The 21,642-nt window shown below is 37.0% G+C and overlaps 2 protein-coding genes across 2 annotated transcripts; both read left to right on the top strand.

The window, feature by feature from the left end:
• The first annotated feature begins 6,470 nt into the window (after window positions 1-6,470).
• On the top strand, window positions 6,471-7,624 carry LOC120613114 (olfactory receptor 1G1). Its single transcript, XM_039875732.1, has one exon. The coding sequence runs from the start codon at window positions 6,663-6,665 to the stop codon at window positions 7,608-7,610; it is 948 nt and encodes a 315-aa protein (XP_039731666.1). The 5' UTR covers window positions 6,471-6,662; the 3' UTR covers window positions 7,611-7,624.
• Window positions 7,625-19,196: 11,572 nt separating this feature from the next.
• Window positions 19,197-20,176, top strand: LOC120613115 (olfactory receptor 1D2-like). Its single transcript, XM_039875733.1, has one exon. The coding sequence runs from the start codon at window positions 19,205-19,207 to the stop codon at window positions 20,174-20,176; it is 972 nt and encodes a 323-aa protein (XP_039731667.1). The 5' UTR covers window positions 19,197-19,204.
• The last annotated feature ends 1,466 nt before the right edge of the window (window positions 20,177-21,642 follow it).

Genomic DNA, 21,642 nt, shown 5'->3' on the forward strand with positions numbered 1-21,642 from the left:
ACTCTTTGCTCTCCCTCATCCATCCCCATCCAATAAGTCTGAATGAAAAATTTCTCTACTGGCAGGAGTGACTGACCCAATTACCAAAGACATTCTGTTGCTGCTACACAATGCGGGGTAGGCAGGTAAGGAGGATCACGTCCAACAGCAGAGATTATTTCTGAGTGACTTCTTGAACTTTAGTGTAACATTGAAAAAAAGTATCTACAATTATTTCAAAAATCTATTAAAATACTCCTCTCTTTTCCAATTTTATAAGGCCAGATTGTCTTCATATTTTCAACCAAACCAAGATACAATAGTCCCTCCTTATCCGGGAGAGATATGCTCCAAGACTTCCAATGGATGGATGAAACTCAGATAGTATCAAACCCTCTACATACATATTTTCCTATACATACATACTTTTTCACTTTAAAAAAGCACTTTACTGAAAGAAACGTCAGGGAGTTTACTGCCTATGTTTTCTTCTATGAGTTTTATGGTTTCGGGTCTTACATGCAAGTCTTTGATCCATTTTGAGTTTATTTTTATATACAGTGCAAGAAGGTGGTCATGGATGGCCTTAGAGGGTGTTATGCTAAGTGAAGTAAGTCAGAGAAAGAAAACACCATATGATTTCACTTATACGTAGAATCTTAAGAACAAAATAAATGAACGTACAAAACAAAAACAGACTCATAGATACAGAGAACTGGTGACTGTCAGATGGGAGGGGCGTTAGGGGCTGGGTGAAAAAGGTGACAGGATTAAGAAGCACGAATTGTAATGGGAATGTGACAAACAGCACAGAGAATAGAGTCAATAATATTGCAATAACCACGTATAGTGCCAGGTGGGTACTAGACTAATTGAGAGTATCACTTCATAAATTATACAAGGTCTAACCACTATGTTGTACACCTGAAACTAATATAAAATTATACTGAATGTCAACTCTAATTGAAAAATATCTTTTTAATCTAAAAAGAAAAGTATTTTATGGCTTCTCTTTGGCATATCCAAACTACTAGTATCCTGACTTTTGTGGTTTGGGGTCATTATTAAGTAAAATAAGGATTACTTGAACACAGGCACTGCCATACCCAGCTAGTCAATCTGATCATCAAGACAGTTACTAAGTGACTAACCAGTGGGGAGCATATACAGCTAGACAAAGGAATGATTCATGTCTTGGGTGGGATTGAGTGGGAAACTGTGAGGTTTCATCACAGTACTCAGAACGGAGCACAATTGAAAACTTAGAAACTATTTATTTCTGGAATTTCCCATTTAATATTTTTGGACCACAGTTAACCATGGATAACCAGAACCAAGGAAAGCGAAACTTTGGACAACGGAGGTACTACTGTCCTTGAGCAAAATAAGTCAGACGGTGAGAGGTAAATACCATATGATTTCACTTATATTGCGGAACCTAAGAAACAAAAAGAACAAATTAACCAAAAACAGACTCGCAAATACAGAGGACAATCTGGTCACTGCTAGTGGCGGGGGCGAGGGTTGGAGGGCTAAGAGAAAGGGGTAAAGGGTTAAAGAAGTACAAATCAGTAGTTGAGAGATGGTCACAGAGGTGAAGAGTATGGCATAGAGAATGCGGTCAACAGTACTGGAATGGCTATGTGTAGAGCCAGATAGGTGATAAGAGTAATTGGGGGGATCATTTCCTAAACTATATAAATGTCTAACCAATGTACTGAAACTAATAATAAAATAAAATAAAGTGCGTAAAAAAAAAAAAGATGAGGAAACTTGGGCTTCGAGAACTTAAGTAACCTGTGCAGATTCATACAGCTAGAATTCAGTCCCAAGCTATCTGACTCCAATCTTTGTATAACCTGCAGTCTTTTGCAACCAGGCTATACCTCTCCATGTATAGGACTGAGAGGAAAAATAAAGGGCTCTTTGGAGATACTAATATGGTCAAACCGAGGAAACATAAGTTGGATTTGAGCTCTCCTCATGTTCTTCCTCTCCGGATTCAAAGAAATTGGCCACTGTCTCAAAGAGACCCCAAGAATAACACATTCCCAGGTCATCTATATTCTGTGTTTCTTTATTTTCTGTGTCCTTGATTAGATAAACTTGGAGACGAGGGGCTACAGGAGCAAGAAGAGATTCCATTTGCTGGGTGTCATTTTAACTTTCACCTGTCCCACAGATCTGTTCATGCAACATCTACGAGGACAGGATTCAGGTTGCTGGCACCTGATGTGACAAAGAATGCCCAGCTTCTTACTTCTGGTATCCCCAGCCTAACAGAGGTATAAATAGTACAAGTGTTCCAGTGTGAACTAGGATTACCGTGTCTACAAGACAAGATGGTAAGCTGCTCTCTGAGACAACAGTGGTTCACCCTCTCTGGTCTATTTCGTGATGCTGAAGGCCATTATCTACAACTCCATGAAAAGTCTCAGGAAAAAAAATCGCAAGGCTAAATGAAGCAACCAAAGCTTACTTAGCTGCTTTGCTGGTGAATGGATTGCTAGGGCCCTCCTGGGACCACAGCAATGTCATAGACAGGTCCCTGATGTCTATCTTCTCTTCGACCAGCTCACAGCAGGGACATAGCACTGGATTCTCAATCCTTTTGGGTTTTAGGTATTTCATAGAATTAATTATCTTCCCTTTAATAGATCTTGAGATTGGTCCAAGCGACAGCAAAGAATAACAGATCCTTAATTCCAAGGGTGCTAACGAAATTACAAGAATGTGTTTCTCATGGGTTCTATGAACAAGTAAAAGGGGCAGACATTAGCAGCAAATTCTGAAATAAACAGAAAAGGGATGTTATACGGTTGTTATCAGGTGCTATGTGGTGTTCTGTGAATGCAGTTTCCCAGGATGACATATACCGGCATGATCACATTCTCAACCTGGAGCACTTGTCACGGAATGGACAAAAATAAGTTCTCTAATACTGTGAAGCAAAAGGAGAAATTTGAGCAGATACACTGATGGCAAGAATTATTATTCAACACATCCAGAGCATGAAGCAACTTTCCTTTTGGTGCTTTTAAAAAGAGTTCCTGTCACCTTCTTCTGAACTTCCACAGTGGGAAAGATGTATGTGAAGCAGACAGAAGCCTGCCAGTAACACCATCTGCAATTAGCAAGAACAACCAGGTAAGTACTAGGATAGAAGATACATGACTCCATTTTGCTTCTTTTTTATCCCTTTCTCCTCTGCACATCCTACCCTATGGTCAGGTGGGAGCCTATCTTTCACAAATAGTCCTATAATAGCAATGATGATACTGTGCTTCTTTAGTGGCCAAAAGAAGCAGAGACCCAGGCCCTTAAAATCTTATGGACAATGAAAGTCACGTGCTATAAGGAGAACAGAGCACAGGAATTCAACAGAGACCTCTCTTCAAATAATTCCATGATGATCCCTTTCACTCAACTTCTAGCTTCTGCAGGATACACACATGCACTCACACAAACACACACATACATAAGCACATGAACATGCCTCCACACTGTGTTAAGGCATTAAAAGGATGTGGCTTCAACCAAACAAACTTCTCTGCTATTTATGGAATCCTCAAAAAAGAGAGGCTGCATTATTCTGCATTGTCTTTCATTTTATACATTTTTGTGAGCCCACGGTTTGGTTTTGGGGAATGGTTTCCTTCATTGATTTTGCAATAAGTAGTACATTCATATGGCTTAAACTTCTCATTATCGTACACCTGACACTAATATAACCAATATAACACTGTATACCAACTATACTTAAAAAACACGAATGAGAGAAAAAATATATACTAAAAGGTACACATGAAAATCTCCCTCCCTCTCCTGTGTCTCATTCACCCAATTCCCATACCTGTTATTGGCTTCCTGTTTATTCTTCCAGAGATTTTTACAAACATACTAGTCAATAAAACATATATTATTTGGGGAGGTGGAATTAAAATGTTTACATTGGTATGAATATGAGAATAAGAGTTTGAGCCATAACCTGATCACTCAGTCCCTGACCCCCACCTTATTCTCTCTCTTTTTAACATTATAAGTTTTACTCCTTTCCTCTGGATGTTTCTTTCATCAGTGGGAAACAGGAGTTTTCTAAACCTCATTTCCATTTTCAAACTTGAACCAGAAATCAGCGAAGTTAAGTTCACCAAAAATTATAATCAACCACAGAAAACTTATGTGTTAAAATACCACACAGCTAATATAAAATGTAAGGACATATTTGTTTGGAGTTGTAGGAGTTATAGTTTATAACGAGCCTGTAAAAATGTCCACCGAACTCATACGAAAAGGAAGGACAAAGCATTGAATGAGTTCTATGTTTTGATAAAGTGTTAGGTGTTCAAACAGCAAGAGACGGCTTCAAAGTTGGGACTAAACAGTAGCAAGCAGGAAAAGAAAGAAGGAAGCAAGGTCTCTGGTCTGTGACACAGGGACCTAAGGGGGAAGGTGACAGGAAATTAGAGCTGAGGTTTCTGTGTCTGCTGAGCCAGAAATGGTCAAGAGACAACACTGAAGAGAGTGAAGATTCTGAGGCCTTTTTGACATGCCTTAAGTCAATAAGAGACCTTCTGTCCTGAGTGAGGGAGAGGCGAGAGTCAGCTCTGGGCAGTGGAAAAACAATAGCTGTTGAGGCCAGGGAACCACAGAAGTGAGTGTGCTCAGAGGGACATTGGGAGAGGTCAACCAATGCAGCCATGTGCAAATAAAATACGTACTGAGCCCCGCTAATCCACCCACTACACCTAAAGCTAGATCTATGGGGTATGAGGAATACAAAGTCTAATAAACACAGCCCTGAGTAGTGTGAGAACTCTTGGGGGGAAAAAATGGGGGAACCATCATCGATTACAATCACATTTTGGCCAATTGCACACGATTAGGCAAACTTGGAGATTTCAGCTATTAGCAGACAAACTGTGGTCATTTATGGAGACCACGTGGAGAGTAAAGAGCATGGGTCTTGAATTAAACAATTGAGACTAGATCCAGTTCTGCCCATGCTGGATGTGAGTTAAGGGTTAGTAATTATTTATTCATGTTTCTGTTGCGGGGATGTCCTTGACTTACTAATTAAAATTGATTACTCTTTTAAGAATATTAATTCTTTCTATAATGTATGTTGAAAATAGCCTCCCACTTTTTTGCTTGCCTTTTTGTTTTGTGTGTAATCTTTTTCTTTAAAAGGATAACTTTTTAATTTAATATGATTAAACCAATTTTCTTTTTATTGATTGTTGCTTCCATTCTTTTTAGTTAGAAAGACACCCTTGTCCTGAGATCAAATAACCACTGTGCTATATTTTCTTCTTGTCGCTTTACAGTTCTATTTGTAGATATAATGCTTTAGCTCCCTGAAATTTATTCAGTAAACACTGTGAGGTGTAAATCTAAATTAATTTTCCCTAAAGAGTTAACTAGCTTGTCCCAGCACCGTATGTTCAGTCCGTTCTCACTTTCCTACCAATTGACAGCATTTAGTTGCCCAAATGCTGTGCTCTGTTTCTGCACGTCCTATTTTTTTTCCTTTGATGGACTTTTAATGAGAGGGGAGCGGCATGCAGCATGCCCTAGGGTATCTACATCCAAGAGGATGATAGTTTCGTGAGAGATATCCATGATCAGTGAGAGAATAAGTCAAAAGACTTATTCAGTGGGTGCAATTAAGGCTGACGGATTTGTAGGACATGTTTAACTTTGGAGGGAAAAAAGTAGCATGGAGGAAAACTGATTATGTGGACTAATTCCTCAGTTGAAACACTGTTCCATTCCCAGAATTTCACCTAGAAATAGTGCATTTGCATTGTTTGAAATCTTTATGAAACCGTAATATTTCCTATACAGTGCTATGGCCAGGGCAACTCAAAGCTATGTAGGAAAGTACTAACAAGAAGTTTCAAGCTGTTCCCTCTGCCTGATATTACCTCTACCAATTTTGCTTTCCATTATTTTGGGTTTCTTTATTCACATTATGGATACTTACTGAGCACTTACATTGTACCAGGCTCAGAGCTAAGGCCAGATTTTGGAGAGGAACCTAATAGGCACTTTCTCTGCCTCCTCTCAGTGGGCTCACGGTAGAATGAAGGAGACAAGTAAATAGATGGTCACAATCCAGAATGACACATGCTGTGATGCCTGAGGCACAGGGGCAGGAGAATCATGAACTTGGTTTGTTATAAGAGGGTAAGTCAGGAAAGGCTTCCTAGAAGAACTGACATCTAAGCTGAGATCTGAAGTTTAGCTAGATGGATAAATGAGAGAGGGAAGACTACACAGCCCAAGAAAATAAGATGGACAAAATCTTATGATAGATTAATATCATAATGTCCACATGAATACCACAAGAGTTATGCCAAAACTCCAACCTAGCCCCCAAATATGTTTTAGATTGATCCTTATGTAATAAAGTTTAAAAAACAAAAAAAAAACAAAAAAAACCTCTCCTCCATTGCAAACAAATCTGGCTTCCCATGTCCCCAAGCACAAAGATTTGCAAATATTCAGTTGAACTATAAGGAACTGCCATTTTCGTAGGTCTCAAGCAGTTAAATATTAGAGATTTCATATGATTCCACCTCATACTAGATCAACATTGGAATATTATATAATTTTCGGAGTTCACAAATCCAGGGCTTATCAACTTCATTCAATTAACCCAACTTTCTGCTCACAGACAAATGGCATGGGAAAACCTGACCAGCGTCTCAGAATTTTTCCTCCTGGGGCTCTCTGAACAGCCAGAGAAGCAGGAGGTCCTCTTTGGGCTGTTCCTGTTCATGTACCTGATCACAGTGGCAGGCAACCTCATCATCATTCTGGCCATCATCGCTGATGCACAACTCCACACTCCTATGTACTTCTTCCTGGCCAACCTCTCCCTCACTGATGCCTGCTTTGTGTCCACCACAGTCCCCAAGATGCTGGCAAACATATGGATCCAGAACCCGATCATCTCCTATGCAGGCTGTCTATCACAACTGTATTTCTTCATGTTGTTTGTGATGCTGGAAGCATTCCTCTTAGCTGTCATGGCCTATGACCGCTATGTGGCCATATGCCACCCACTCCATTACATCATGGTCATGAGCCCTGGGCTCTGTGTCCTCCTAGTGTCTGCATCTTGGATCATGAACACCCTCCATTCCCTCCTGCACACACTCTTGATGAACAACCTGTCTTTCTGTGCAGACCATGAGATCCCACACTTCTTCTGCGACATCAACCCCCTTCTGAGTCTGTCCTGCACAGACCCCTTCATTAACAAGCTGGTGATCTTTACCATTGGGGGTCTTTCAGGCCTGGTTTGTGTGCTTTGCCTGATTATCTCTTATGCGTACATTTTCTCAACAATCCTGAAGATTCCCTCAGCTCAGGGCAAGCGAAAAGCCTTTTCCACCTGCAGCTCTCATCTCTCTGTGGTCTCTCTATTCTTTGGGACTTCTTTTGGGGTTTATTTCAGTCCTCCCTCAACCCGCTCGGCACAGAAGGGCACAGTTGCATCAGTGATGTACACAGTGGTAACGCCAATGCTGAATCCCTTTATCTACAGCTTGAGAAACAGAGACATCAAGTCTTCCCTGGGAAAGATCATTTGGGTTAGGAAAATTCATTCCCCCCAGTGGTAGTGACGTCACATCCAATATGGGGTTCTCCACCCAAGGGCATTCCTCAAATTAAGCAATGAGGAGTGAGAGAAAGTGGAGACCTCATGTCCAGGATCTATGATCTGAACTTGCAATATTCATGCCTAAGTTATAGGACTGCATCAGAACAGACCCATCATCAGGTTAATACCATTATTTTAAGTTCTTACGATCATAATGTTCTAAATGCATAGTCACCTAGATTTATAATAAAACAAAGACTATGCTTGAATACTACTCAAACAACATGAGAATGTCTGGTTGTGCTGTTGTGTATGGCCAAGAACAAACTCCAAGGAAAGATAATTTTCCCCCACCATCACTGTGACCTCAATGACTTGGATCCGTACCAATAGTTTTTTTGACACTGGGACTCTCCACGTCTGTGAAGCCTCCATGCTGAAAGAATAGGAACTGGGACTGAGAAGGATTTGGCGGAGTCTTTAGGTAGACATACTGCAATGTTTTGCCAGGCATCCAAGACCCCCATTTTTCCTAACATCTTAAATTTCACGTGAAAACTTTATTTTATCTTTGGGGAAACTTTTTCCAAGTCAATTTCATCTTTGCAGCTTCGACGCTTACCACTTGGCCTAATGCCTGCCATCATTATTAATACATGCTATCCCCCACTGGCTTGGTTGCGATCATAAAGTTGGAGGCCAGGAAAGAATGAGTTTATGGACACTTCATAATCTCTTACCTGAATGACTGACACCCCCTCCTAGAAGTTCTCCAGTCCCCAGTCTCTCCCCATTCCATCTATTCTGCATGCCAAAATCAGAATCATCACAGAATAATGGTTATGTCACCACCCTATTAAAAAGCTCCAGTGGCTTTATACTGCCTGCACAATTAAGTTCAAAATATTCATCTTAGCATTCACGTCCACCATCACCAGCTCATAACTTATATAGTCTACATTAACCCACACTGTCCTGTATTTTTCCCAATATCAACTCAGGCTAATATTTCCATAATGCATGGATTATTGTTGATGGCTACCAAAATGCTAGGTCTAAAGCATTATACAGATTTAATGCAATCCCCATCAAAATCCCATTGGCATTTTTTAAAGAAATAGAACAAAAAATCATCACATTTGTAGGGAAGCACAAAAGACCTCGAATTGCCAAAGCCATCCTGAGAAAAAAGAACAAGGCTGGAGGCGTCACTCTGCCCGACTTTGAATTATACTGCAGAGTGACAGTAATCAAAACGGCATGGTATGGGCAGAAAAACAGACACATGGACCAGTGGAACAGAATCAAGGGTACAGAAGTAAACCCATATTTATATGGGCAAATAATTTTCAACAAAAAGGCAAAAAACATACAATAGAGAAAGGAAAGCCTCTTCAATGAATGCTGCTGGGAAAACTAGAAAACCACCAGTAAAACAATGAAACTAGACTGTTGTCTATCACCACACACCAGAATTAACTCAAAATGGATTAAGGACCTGAATAGAAGACCAGAAACAACAAAATGCATAGGAAAAAAAACATAGGAACTAAATTCAAGGACTTTGGACTTAAAGAGGATTTTATGAATTTATTTGCAAGCAACACCTCTGACAAGGGCCTAACATATGAAATATACAAAGAACTCATAAGACTCAATAACTGCAAAAAAAAAAAAAAAAAAGATCCAATGAAAATATGGTTAGAAGACCTGAACAGACACTTCTCCCCAGAAGACATACAAATGGCCAACAAATGTATAAAAAGATGCTCAACATCACTAGCTATTAGGGAAATGCAAATCAAAACCACAATGAGATACCATCTCACACCTGTTAAAATAGCTACAATCAACAGGACAAGTAATAACAAATGTTCGAGAGGATGCGGAGAAAAAAGAACCCTTATACAATGCTGATGAGACTGCGAATTGGTACAGCCACTATGGAAAATGGTATGGAGGTTCCTCAAAAAACTCAGAATTGATCTACCATGTGATCCAGCAATCCCTCTACTGGGTATTTACCCCAAAGACTTGAAAATCCATATCCCAAAAGATATTTGCGCACCGATGTTCTTAGCGGCATTATTCACGGTGGTCAGGACATAGAAGCAATCAAAGTGTCCTACAATAGATGACTGGATAAAGAAGCTGTGGTATATATATACAATGGAATATTACTCAGCCATAAGAAAGGATGAAATACTGCCATTTACAACAACATGGATGGACCTCCAGATAATCATGCTAAGCAAAATTAGCTAAGCTGAAAATCACACGATATCACTTATATGTTGGATATAAACTTAAAAGCAAGAAATGAACAGGATTAACAAACAGAGACTCATGGACATGGACTATAGACTAGTGGTTACCAGAGGGTAGGGTGTGCGGGAGCAAGGGGGAGGTAGACGGTTAAGGGATGTCAATTACAGGGAGGAAGAGGGAGAGTGAAGTGAGTAAAGGGGATCAAATATGTGGTAGCTAAAGGAAACTGGACTTTGGGTGGTAAACACACAATAGTATATAGAGATGTCAAATTATAATGTACACCTGGAAATTATATAATTGTATTAACCAATGTTACCCCAATAAAATTAATTTTAAAAAAGTAAGGAAAATAATAATAATAATAATAATAATAATAATAATAATAATAAATACTTAGGAACAAAATTAACCAAGAAGGTGGAAGATATGTACACTGAAATTTATAAAACATTAAAGAAATTGAAAACACAAATAGAATGATATCCCATTCATGAATTGGAAGACTAAATATTGTTAACATGCTCATACTACACAAAATCATCTACGGTTTAAATGAAATCCTTATCAAAATTCCAATGGTATTTACAAATCAGGAATAGAAAAACAACTCTAAAATTCATATGGAACTGCAAAAGAAAAGAAATAATCAAAGCAATCTTCAGGAAAAATAAGAGCAAAGTTGGATCATACTTTCTAATTTCAAATTATATCCCAAAATTACAGTATTCAAAACAATAAGGTTCTAGTATATAAACAGGCACGTAAACCAATAGAACAGAATAGAGAGCCCAAAAATTAGCCCAAGCATATACAGTCCACTAATTTCCAACAAGGTACCAGGAATAAACAATGGGGCAAGGATACCCTCTTCATAAATGGTGGTGGGAAAACTGGATATCCATAGGCAAAAGAGTAAAGTTGGACCCTTACGTTACACTATATACAAAAATTGACTCAAAATGGATTAAAGATATAAAGTAAGACCCGAACCCATAAAACACCTGTAAAACAAGTAGGGAAAACTCTCCTTGACACTGATACTGGCAATGATTTTTTGATATGACACCAAAAGCTCAGGCAACAAAACAAAAATTAACAAGTGGAAATACATGAAAATGAAAAAGCTTCTGCACAGCAAAGAAACAATCAACACAGTGAAAAGGCAACCTACAGATTAGAAAAAAGTATTTGCAAGCCATATCTAATAATGAGCTAAAATCCAAAATATATAAGGAACTCAAATAACTCAATAGCAAAAAACAAATAACCCAACTAAAACAGGGCAAGGGATCTGAATAGATATTTTTCCAAAGAAAACATACAAATAGCCAACAGGCACGTAGAAGGTACTCAAAATCACTAATCATTTGGGAAATGCAAATAAAAACCGCAATGAGGTTTTACCTCACACCTCTTAGGATGGCTATTATCAAAAAGACATGAGAATGCAAATGTTGGCAAAGATATAGAGATAAGAAAAACCTTGTACTCTGTTGGTGGGAATGTGAATTGATATAGCCATTATAGAAAGCGGTATGGAGATTCCTCAATAAATTAAAAAATAGAACTACCATATGATCCAGCAATTCCCCTTCTGTGTATATATCCCAAGAGTATGAAATCAGTACCTCAACAGATATCTGCACTCCCATATTTACTGCAGCATTACTCACGATAGCCAAGATGTGGAATCAATCTAAGTGAATAGATACTTGTGGTATAAACATACAATGGAATATTATTCGGCTTTAAAAATGTAGATCCTGCCATTTGCAACAACATGGATCAACCCAGAGGATATTATGCTAAGTAAGACAGACACAGAAATAAAAATACTCGTGATCTTACTTATACGTGGAATCTTAAAAAGTCAAATTTATAAAAGCAGAATGCAGAATGGTGGTTGCCAGGAGCAGGGAGGTTGGAGATATGGAGCAATGTCAGTCAAAATGTACAGAGTGGCACACCCTACAAAGTTATGCATAATGAAAAAGTCCTAGAGATCTAATGCACAGCATGGTAATTATAGGTAATAGTATGTTGTATATTGGAAATCTGCCACAAAAGTAGACCTCGGGTGCTCTTAACATGAAAGAAAATGCTAACTAAGGAGATATGTTAAATAGCTTGATCATTTCGCTACAGATATATACATAGATATATCAAAATATCATGCTGTATACCTTCAACATATACAATTTTAAGTTAATAAAAGGCAAGGAACATAAGAATAAATGTAGCAAAAGATGCAGAAGACCTCTACTCTAAAGACTACACAATGTTATCGAGAGAAAGTAGACTAAAAATGGAGAAATACACTATGTTTAAGATGTAGAGGACTCAATATCACAAACATACCCATTCACCTCCAAATTAATCTAGTTTCAATGCAATACAAATTAAAATCCTAGCAGGTCTTTTGGGGAAATGGACAAGCCTACTCCAAAACTTTATATGGAAATTCGGAACCAAAAATAACCAAAGAAATACTAAAGAAAAACAAGGAATGTAAACCATTTAACAATGCCATGAAAAGGTATAGTAACTGATGAGCGGAGTATTAATACAAGGGTAGACAATTTAGAACAGAATAGAGCCCTGAATCAGATTCACAAAGGTACAGTCATTTGATTAATGCTAAGGATTTCTACTGTAGTACAGCAAGGAAAGGAAGGTCTTTTCAATAAATGGGACTAAATCTGTTGGATAGCCACATATGGGGGGTTGGGGGAGTTATCTTGACCTCTACCTTACCTAACAGCAAAATCGGATATAAACGTTACAGGTAAAACAATAAATCAGTATAAAATATAGAACATTGTCAGAGACTCAGCAAAGATTTCTTAAACAAGATACAAAAAGAAATAATTATAAAACGAAAATTGATAAATTGAACTCTATCTTCTGTTTCTCAAAAACCATCATTAATCGAATAAAAACCCACCCACAAACTTCGAAAAGATATTTTTATCACAAACATCTCACAGGGTCTCACAGCCATATATATATGTACAAATCAACATGAAAAAGACTTATAACCTAATAGAAAAAATGGGCGAAAGACTGGAATAGATCATTTGCACATAAGATGTATATACTGATAATAACCACATGAAAAGATACTTTACTTCGGTAATCATTAAGGAAATGCAAATTTAAAACATAATAAAATACCACTACACACATACTAAAACAGCACAAATGAAAAGGATGGGGAAAAAAACAAATCACGTTAAGAATGTGGAACAACTGGAACTCTCATACATTGCTATGCTAAAGAGGGAAAATTGGCAGTAGTACTTGGGGAGACTGTTCAGCACTATCTACTAAAACTAGACATAAGACAGAACAATGATCCAGAAATTCACCTCCTAGGTATATATGCCCAAGAGATATGTGTAGCTGCATTATTTGTAACACGCAAAAAATGGAACCTACTAGTATGTATCAATGGAGAATAGAGTTTAAATGGCATATTCACACAATAGAACGCTATATAGTGATGAACAATCTACAATCACATATAGCAATATTTATAAATATCACATATATAATAATGCTGAGTGAAAGAAGCAGACACAATAGAGTACAAAGTACATGCATTAATTTATATAAAGACAAAAATAGGTAAAACTAAATTATGCTATTAGAAATGATTACTCCTGCAGGAACAGTGACTACAAGAGAACATATGAGGACGTATGAAGTGTTAATCATGTGTTTTCTTGTGTGAGTGCTAGTTACTCATATTTTTTCACTCTGTAGAAATTTATACCAAAATTTTCAGGTTTGGTTTTATTTCATAAACATTACTGGTTTTCAGTCTACGTCTGATTACTTTATCATCCAAAGTCCCTATAGGCCTTTCATCTGTTGGTTCTTTGTATTTTATTTCTTTGTGTGTCTGCTTCTCTTCAGGTTTGTGCTTGACACTGTGTATGAAAAAATTAATAAAAATAATTTAATAACTAGAGTGACATTATTTTCCTCTACATATGCTTTTTTTCTATTTCTTTTACTAAGTATTCAGGGTCACTAGCAATCTGGGATCATCTTTATCCAAATTTGGTGCTTAGGATTTTTCCAGTTCTCTAATGACTCAAAGCCAAGCTGCGGCATGTGTGTGACGTCTTCTTTAATTATGGTTTACTCTCACTCCTAGGAAACCTTTCAGCATTGCTGCCCAATATGAAATTGGTGTACTCCTTGTAAATAAGACTCATTTCCCAAGACCCTTGCTCATAAATATTAACAATGGAGCAATTATCCAGGTTCATCTCAACAAACTGTCAAGGGAATGCTTCCCCAAGGCCTTCTCAAAACTGATAAATAGGCCTGATGTGGCTCTCAGTACACCCTCTTTCTTCATGAACCTGAGATCCAAGCAACAATTCTCAGATGCCCCATTTTCATCAGGACATCCGCAGCCTTCTACTTTGTCTCTTTTTTTGTAGGGAATGAAGATCCAGGCATAACACCCTCTTTCCCACCTTTAGCCAATAGGAAAAACCACCAAGATCCAACCAGAGAGCAATACCTTAGGGTCCTTTATGTCCTGATTGAATTTTCATCCTATGTAAGAGGAAATTGGAGACAGCAGAACCAGACAACTCTGACAGCAGCACAGATGGTAGGCAAAGTCCAGATACTGCAGTGCAGGCTCACATTCTCTTTTCTCTTTCCTATCTTCCTTGTTCTCCATTTTCTTTCATAAACATACTCACAAATTGTGAAAGATCGTTCATATAATCTAATTCCTTAGCATTTAAAATATAACAATCCCTTCAATATTTTGCCACCCTACTGTTGTTTTTCTTTTGTACCTCGACCATTTTTCTTTTTTGCTTTTTCTCTTTTCATTACTAAATTTATTGGGTTGACATTGTTTAATAAAATTATATAGGTTTCAAGTGTACAAGTCAATAATAGATCATATATATTGCATTGTGCGTTCACCACCCAAAGTCAAATCTTCCATCATCATATATTTGACCCACTTTACCCTTAGCTACCTCCCCCTATTCCTTTCCCTCTGGTAACCACTAAACTGTTGTCTGTGTCTATGTGTCTCTGTTCATTTGTCTTGTTCATTTGTTGCTTTCCGTTTTATATGCCACATATGAGTAAAATCATAAGGTTCTCAACTTCTTCTGTCTGACTTATTTTGCTTAGCATAAATCAAGATCCATCTGTGTTGTTGCAAATGGCAGCATTTCATCTTTTCTTATGGCTGAGTAATATGCCATTGCATATATGCACCACAGCTTCTTTATCCAATCATTCATCACAGTGCACTTCAGTTGTTTCCGTGTCTTGGACATCGTGAATAAATGCTGTGATGAACATAACGGTACATATATCTTTACAGATAAATGTTTGCAAATTTTTTAGGTAGATATCCAGAAGAGGAATTGCTGGGTCATACGGTAATTTTATTTTTAATTTTTTGAGAAACCTCGATACTGTTTTCTATAGTGGCTGTACCAATTTACATTCCCACCAGCAGTGTGTGAGGGTTCTTTCTCCTCACAACCACTCCAACACTTGTTATTACTTATCATGTCGATGGGAGCCATCCTAACAGGTGTGAGGTGGTATCTCATTCTGGTTTTGATTTGCTTTTCCCTAATAACCAGTGAAGTTGAGCATCTTTTCATGTCTGTTGGTCATTTGTATGTCTTCTTGGGAGAAGTGTCTGTTCAGATCCTCTGCCCACTTTTTAATTGGATTGTTTGTTTTGTTGTTGTTGAGCTGTATGAGTTCTTTATATGTTTTGGATGTTGACCCCTTATCAGAAGCATTGTTCGCAAATATCTTCACCCACTCTGTTGATTGCTTTTTTGTTTTATTGATGGTTTCTTTTTCTGTGCAGAAGCTTTTTACTTTGATATAGTCCCTTTCATTTATTTTGCTTTTACTTCTCTCGCCTTTGCGGTCAAATTCATAAAATCCTTATCAAGACCGAGGTCCATGAGTTTAGTACCTATGTTTTCTTCTATGCAATTTATTGTTTCAGGTCTTATATTTAGGTCTTTGGTCAATTTTGAGTTAATTTTGGTATATGGTGACAGACAGCAGTCTAGTTTCATTCTTTTGCATGTGATTTCCAATTTTCCCAGCACCGCTTACTGAAGAAAATTTCTTTTTACCATTGTATCTTTTTGCTCTTTTGTCAAAAATAATTTGCCCATATACATGTGGGTTTATTTCTGGACTCTCAATTTTGTTTCATTGGTCTGCATGTCTTTTTCTGCCAATACTATGCTGTTTTGATTACTGTTGCTTTGTAGTATAATTCGAAGTCAGAAAATGTGACTTAGCTTTCAACGTACTGTCATTTTTTATTAAATGTATTTAGGTGACATTGGTTAATAAAATTATATAGGTTTTAAGTGTACAATTCAATAATACATCACATGTATATGACATTGTATGTTCAGTAATACATCATATGTATATTTCATTGTGTGTACAATGACAGGTGCAATATCCACCTGTATTTGGTATAATGAATCAATTATTTAAAGTTCCTCATTTTTCTTAAAAAAAGTCTTCTGCATACAGGACCATTCATCAGATTGTTTGGAATGGTAATCTACTTTCAGATGTCTTAGTTTGTTCAAATGACTATTTTAATGTTTGCTCATTTTCAGGAGGCAGGTTTGGATTTACTACGGGTTTTTTTTAATGGGACGTGGATTAGAGCTTCCAATCATGAAATGCTAGTATATATCCAATATAGTTATAATATTAATTCTATGCAATGTAGGAGAAATTAAATAATGAAAGAATGGAATTAAATGACAGGAGAAATAAATTTTAGGTTGGAAAAGACCCTCTATCAGATAAATCACTGAAGGAGAAACATCAATGAAAAGAGACTGATAAATTTTTAAAATTTTAATTAAAGAAAAAAATTAAGATTAAAGGAAAAATATTGCAGGGTGAAAAATAACATTATTCAAGAAGAAAAAATAGGTAATAAGTGATAACACTGACTTGGAGAAAGTTCCCCATCACATTGCTGAAGGAATAAAAATGATCAAATGAAAAAACTGAAAGTATGTTCACCAATATATTAAGAATGGTTAACAGAATTCGGTATGCTTTACTTTTTTTCATTTAAATTATTGTGTATTGCTTAAATTTCAAAATTAAATCACTGGAATTGTTTTAATTTTAAGCAACAGATGGCAATATAGTAAAAAAGAAAAAACTATTTTTGATTGGAAAAAGTATTCCATGGAATGCATTTAAATTTTATATCTTAAGCAACTGAAGAAATTTCAACAAATTCCAAATATTAGAAATTGACAGTAAGTGAATACAGGTTTAATATGCACTCTAATGCAAGCCCGTTCATATCAAAAGTTGATAAGGATGGCATATAAAACAAGAAACCATAGATAAATCTCATTTATAAATACAACTACAAAAGTCTAAATCAAGTGTGCAAGCAAATCAAATGCACACTTGTGTGTTCATATCACAAAGGCAAGTGTAATTTAATATTAGAAAAACTATTAACATAATATATTTTGACAGGCACAGGAAAAGTATTTGATTAAAAATGTAACAGCTGTACCCAATTTTAAAAATATTATTGGTACAATACAAAGAGAAAGATAGTTGCTAAATATACACAACCACTTCTGCTTGAATTCCTTTACCAGTCTTCCCTGCACATAGAATAAAATGTTTAAATCTCGACAAGGCTCACATGATCTGGTCACTACTTACTGCACAACCTCCTGTGTCACTAATATTCTCTTCACTCTAGCTGTACTGGTTCTCACTTAGTTCCTTGAACACAACAAGACCTGTCTCCCACCCTCAAGGTCCTTGCCACAATACAGCTCTCTTAACTGGGGAGCTCTTTGCCCAGTGTTTGACAAGACTGACTTATTTTGCCTTTCCTGCCTCAGCCAAAATTACACCAACATGTGAGCAGTTGTTACCTAACTCTATATGGTAGAACTTGGTATAATTCATTTATGTCACTTTTCTTTTTTTTTTAATCTTTACCCCATAAACGTTGTTTTCAAGAAAATAAAAGATGTATTAAGAGAGTTTAGATTTTACTATCTTTGAAATTTGTTGAGTAATATAAAAATATTGATTTACATTTTTGTCAAATAATAGACAATGAATATCCCTATGCTATTTATTGCATAATACAACCTTTTTCTGCCGATTTAAATGGTATCTTAATTATCTATCCAACCCCACATGTACTTGGCTCTATTTCTAAATTTTCTATCCTTTTCCGTTGATGTTTTCCTTCTAACATATGTGCTGTACTATTTTAAGTTTTTGATATTTCACAGAGCAAGTGTCTATTTCTTACTCAGCCAACATTTTTCTAGCTTATTTTCATGCTTATTTGTAGGTGAAATTTAGGTTAAAATTTTAAGCTTCAATATGATAAATTTTAGATAAATCCAAGAGAATATGCACCATTACAATAAATTTATCTTTCCATTTGGTATCAGAGTGTATCTATTATTAAATTTGTACATTATGCCTCACTAAAGATTTTGAATGTTCTGATTCTTGTTAACCTCTTAATGCACAGCTACGCTCGTTGAGAGTATGTATGGGATTATATTTTATCCTAATAACTGTTTACATTTAATAACAATAATAGGCAATATATTTTTACTACTCAACTAGACCAGATTTCTGCATTAAGCATATTATTACTTAATATTATTCTCACCCATTTTGACATGAAGAATTCAACTATGAAAAGAGAATTCACAAGTGACAAAACTCAAATGCTCTAATAATACAGCCTTAGTCACTGTATGAATGACATGCCTTACAGAGCACCATTAGTTTGGGGTCCATATATTGTGTGATTGTTGGTTTAATGCAAACTCTTTTTATTTCTAATGGCGTTTTGGTTGATTATCTTAGATTTCACAGATAGATTATCATATGATAATTTTTCCTTTTTTTCTATATTTTAATTTACTCTTTCTTTGTTCATTTATATATAACCCATTTTACAATGTATACACATATTTAAATATCATTGAAAATCCTTTGCAATTTCATAACACAATATATTAATCTTGAAGCACTACAAGAGCATTGTAAGATGCTAGATTTTAAAATATAGGACATAGAAATAAGTCCTCTATATTCAGTATGCCAAATTAGAAGTTGCTGAAATGATTAAAGTACATAAAAATCTTCTACATTCTGTTTTTGTTTGTTATTAGTTCATTTCTTGTATAAAAAGAAATTATAAAATTTAGCCTAAGATATTTTTAATGCTAAGAAAACAGTTGATTTTGTTTATCTGAATGTCCTTATTCAATAGAGAGCACTCAGCAGATGCTTACTGATGTTGATGCTACTGGGAAAATGGATGGAGACAACCAGAGTGGGGTCTCCGAGTTCCTGCTCCTGGGGCTCTCAGAGAATCCTGAGCAGCAGCGGGTACTGTTTTGGATGTTTCTGTCCATGTACCTGGTCACGGTTGTGGGAAATGTCTCCATCATCCTGGCCATCAGTTTTGATTCCCGCCTGCACACTCCCATATACTTCTTCCTGGCCAACCTCTCCTTCACCGACCTCTTCTTTGTCACCAACACAATCCCCAAGATGCTGGTGAACCTTCAGTCCCAGAACAAAGCCATCTCTTACATGGGATGCCTGACACAGCTGTACTTCCTGGTCTCCTTGGTGACACTGGACAATCTTATCCTGGCCATAATGGCATATGACCGCTATGTGGCCATCTGCCGCCCCCTCCACTACATCACAGCTTTGAGCCCTGGGCTCTGTATGTTGCTCCTCACATCATGCTGGGCACTCTCTATCCTCTATGGCCTCACTCTCACCCTCCTCATGTCCAGGGTTACATTCTGTGGGTCCCAGAAGATACACTACATCTTCTGTGAGATGTACGTCCTTCTGAGGCTGGCCTGTTCCAACACCCAGATTATTCACATGGTACTAATTGCCACAGGCTGCTTTATCTTCCTCACCCCCTGTGGGTTCATGATCACGTCCTATGTCCGGATTGTCAGAGCCATCCTCCGAATACCATCAGCCTTTAGCAAGTACAAAGCCTTCTCCACCTGTGCCTCACATTTGGCTGTGGTCTCCCTCTTCTATGGGACTCTTTGTATGGTATATCTGCAGCCCCTCCAAACCTACTCCATGAAGGACTCTGTAGCCACAGTGATGTATGCTGTGGTCACCCCCATGATGAACCCTTTCATCTACAGCCTGAGGAACAAGGACATGCATGGGGCTTTGGGAAAACTACTTCTAGGGAAAGGCTTTCAAAGGTTGACATGAGGGTAATATTGAAAAGGAGGCACTGAATGGACTTTGGAAATTTCTTCTACCATGTGGGGTGTGTGTACAGAAGTAGTGACTGGGACTAACTCCAGTTCCAAATGAGCTTGTACATCTGTCTGAAGAAAAGACATGTATATGTAACCCATGTCCCCTAAATACAAAAGCCTTGGAAATAAATAAGGTCACTCTAACACTAATACCAGAAGTTTACAGAATAAGATCCTTCAACTTACCTAACTGCAATTCTACAATGACACCATATAAACATTTAAAAATGAACCCAGTTATGGCTTACAAGAGTCACTTGTGTTTTCTAGCACACGTTCACTCATGTTCCTGAGTCCTGGCCTTCTCTAGAGAGCCTGCTACCTTTAAGGCATTTGGAGAAAATACCATTAATATCTTTGATATAAAACTCTGCCAGTAAAATTACCATTGCTTTAATATGACCCAGAGTCCTTCGGAACTTGCTGCTCAGGCAGAGATGGCCTGAGGATCCCTCTCCTTTCTCTAGATTTGTCTTTGTCCCTCAGACCTCCAAGAAAAACTGCCTCTTGGCTTTTTCCTGCACTTCTTTTCTCTACATGAAATCAGATGTCATTCTTGGGAAGTATACCCTGCCCTTTAATTCTGTAGCTCCTCACGTCACATCTCTTCTACATGCAACAACTCCATCCATTTTCTAAATAAAATTCTCAAGCATATCAACACACATTCATAAGCAGGAGTGGTGATGGAGGCAGTAAAAAGGGAAGAGGTAATTATGAGACCTAATTTCAACTCAGGTTCAACCTGCCTTGGAAGAATGCAATGGATATAAGTGAATAGTAACTGATGACACTAGTCACTGGGTTGTGAGGGGAAAAACTTTACAGATAAATCAGCACTGACGTAGACTTTGACAGGTAAAGTTGAATTCATTTCATATTCACTAAGTCAAACATCAATTGATTGAAAGAATTGATGAATGACTGAATACCTGTTAGGGACTTCAAACTGGATTCCAAACATGAATAAAAAGCTCACAATCTACTGAGGGAAATAGACAAAATTATAGTGAATGTAAATGGACGTAACTCTTTGGTTAAAAGGCAATGTTTAACAGATTAATTTTTTTTATATAGAAATGTATATATTCAATGACTCGCACTAAAATCATAAAAATACAAAAAAGTAAGGTTAAAAGAACAAAAACAGACATATCTGGAAAATATTAATCAAAAGAGAACTTAAGTCTCTGACTGGAGAGAAGATCAGGTCTCTGTGCATGGGGCATTATGCCTTCTCTAATAAATTTCCTTTTGCCTCTAAAATGAAAGAAAGAAAAAGAAAGAAAAAGAAAGAAAAGAAAGAAGAAAGAAAGAAAGAAAGAAAGAAAGAAAGAAAGAAAGAAAGAAAGAAAGAAAGAAAGAAAGAAAGAAAGAAAGAAAGAAAGAAAGAAAGAAAGAAAGAAAGAAAGAAAG

Source organism: Pteropus medius, unplaced genomic scaffold, assembly GCF_902729225.1.
Source record: "Pteropus medius unplaced genomic scaffold, Ma_sr-lr_union100, whole genome shotgun sequence".
NCBI classification, from domain to species: Eukaryota; Metazoa; Chordata; class Mammalia; order Chiroptera; family Pteropodidae; genus Pteropus; species Pteropus medius.

Excerpts from the sequence above, each read along its gene's own strand:
- LOC120613115 (XM_039875733.1), top strand. The coding sequence starts at position 19,205 with ATGCTTACTGATGTTGATGCTACTGGGAAAATGGATGGAGACAACCAG.
- LOC120613114 (XM_039875732.1), top strand. The coding sequence starts at position 6,663 with ATGGCATGGGAAAACCTGACCAGCGTCTCAGAATTTTTCCTCCTGGGG.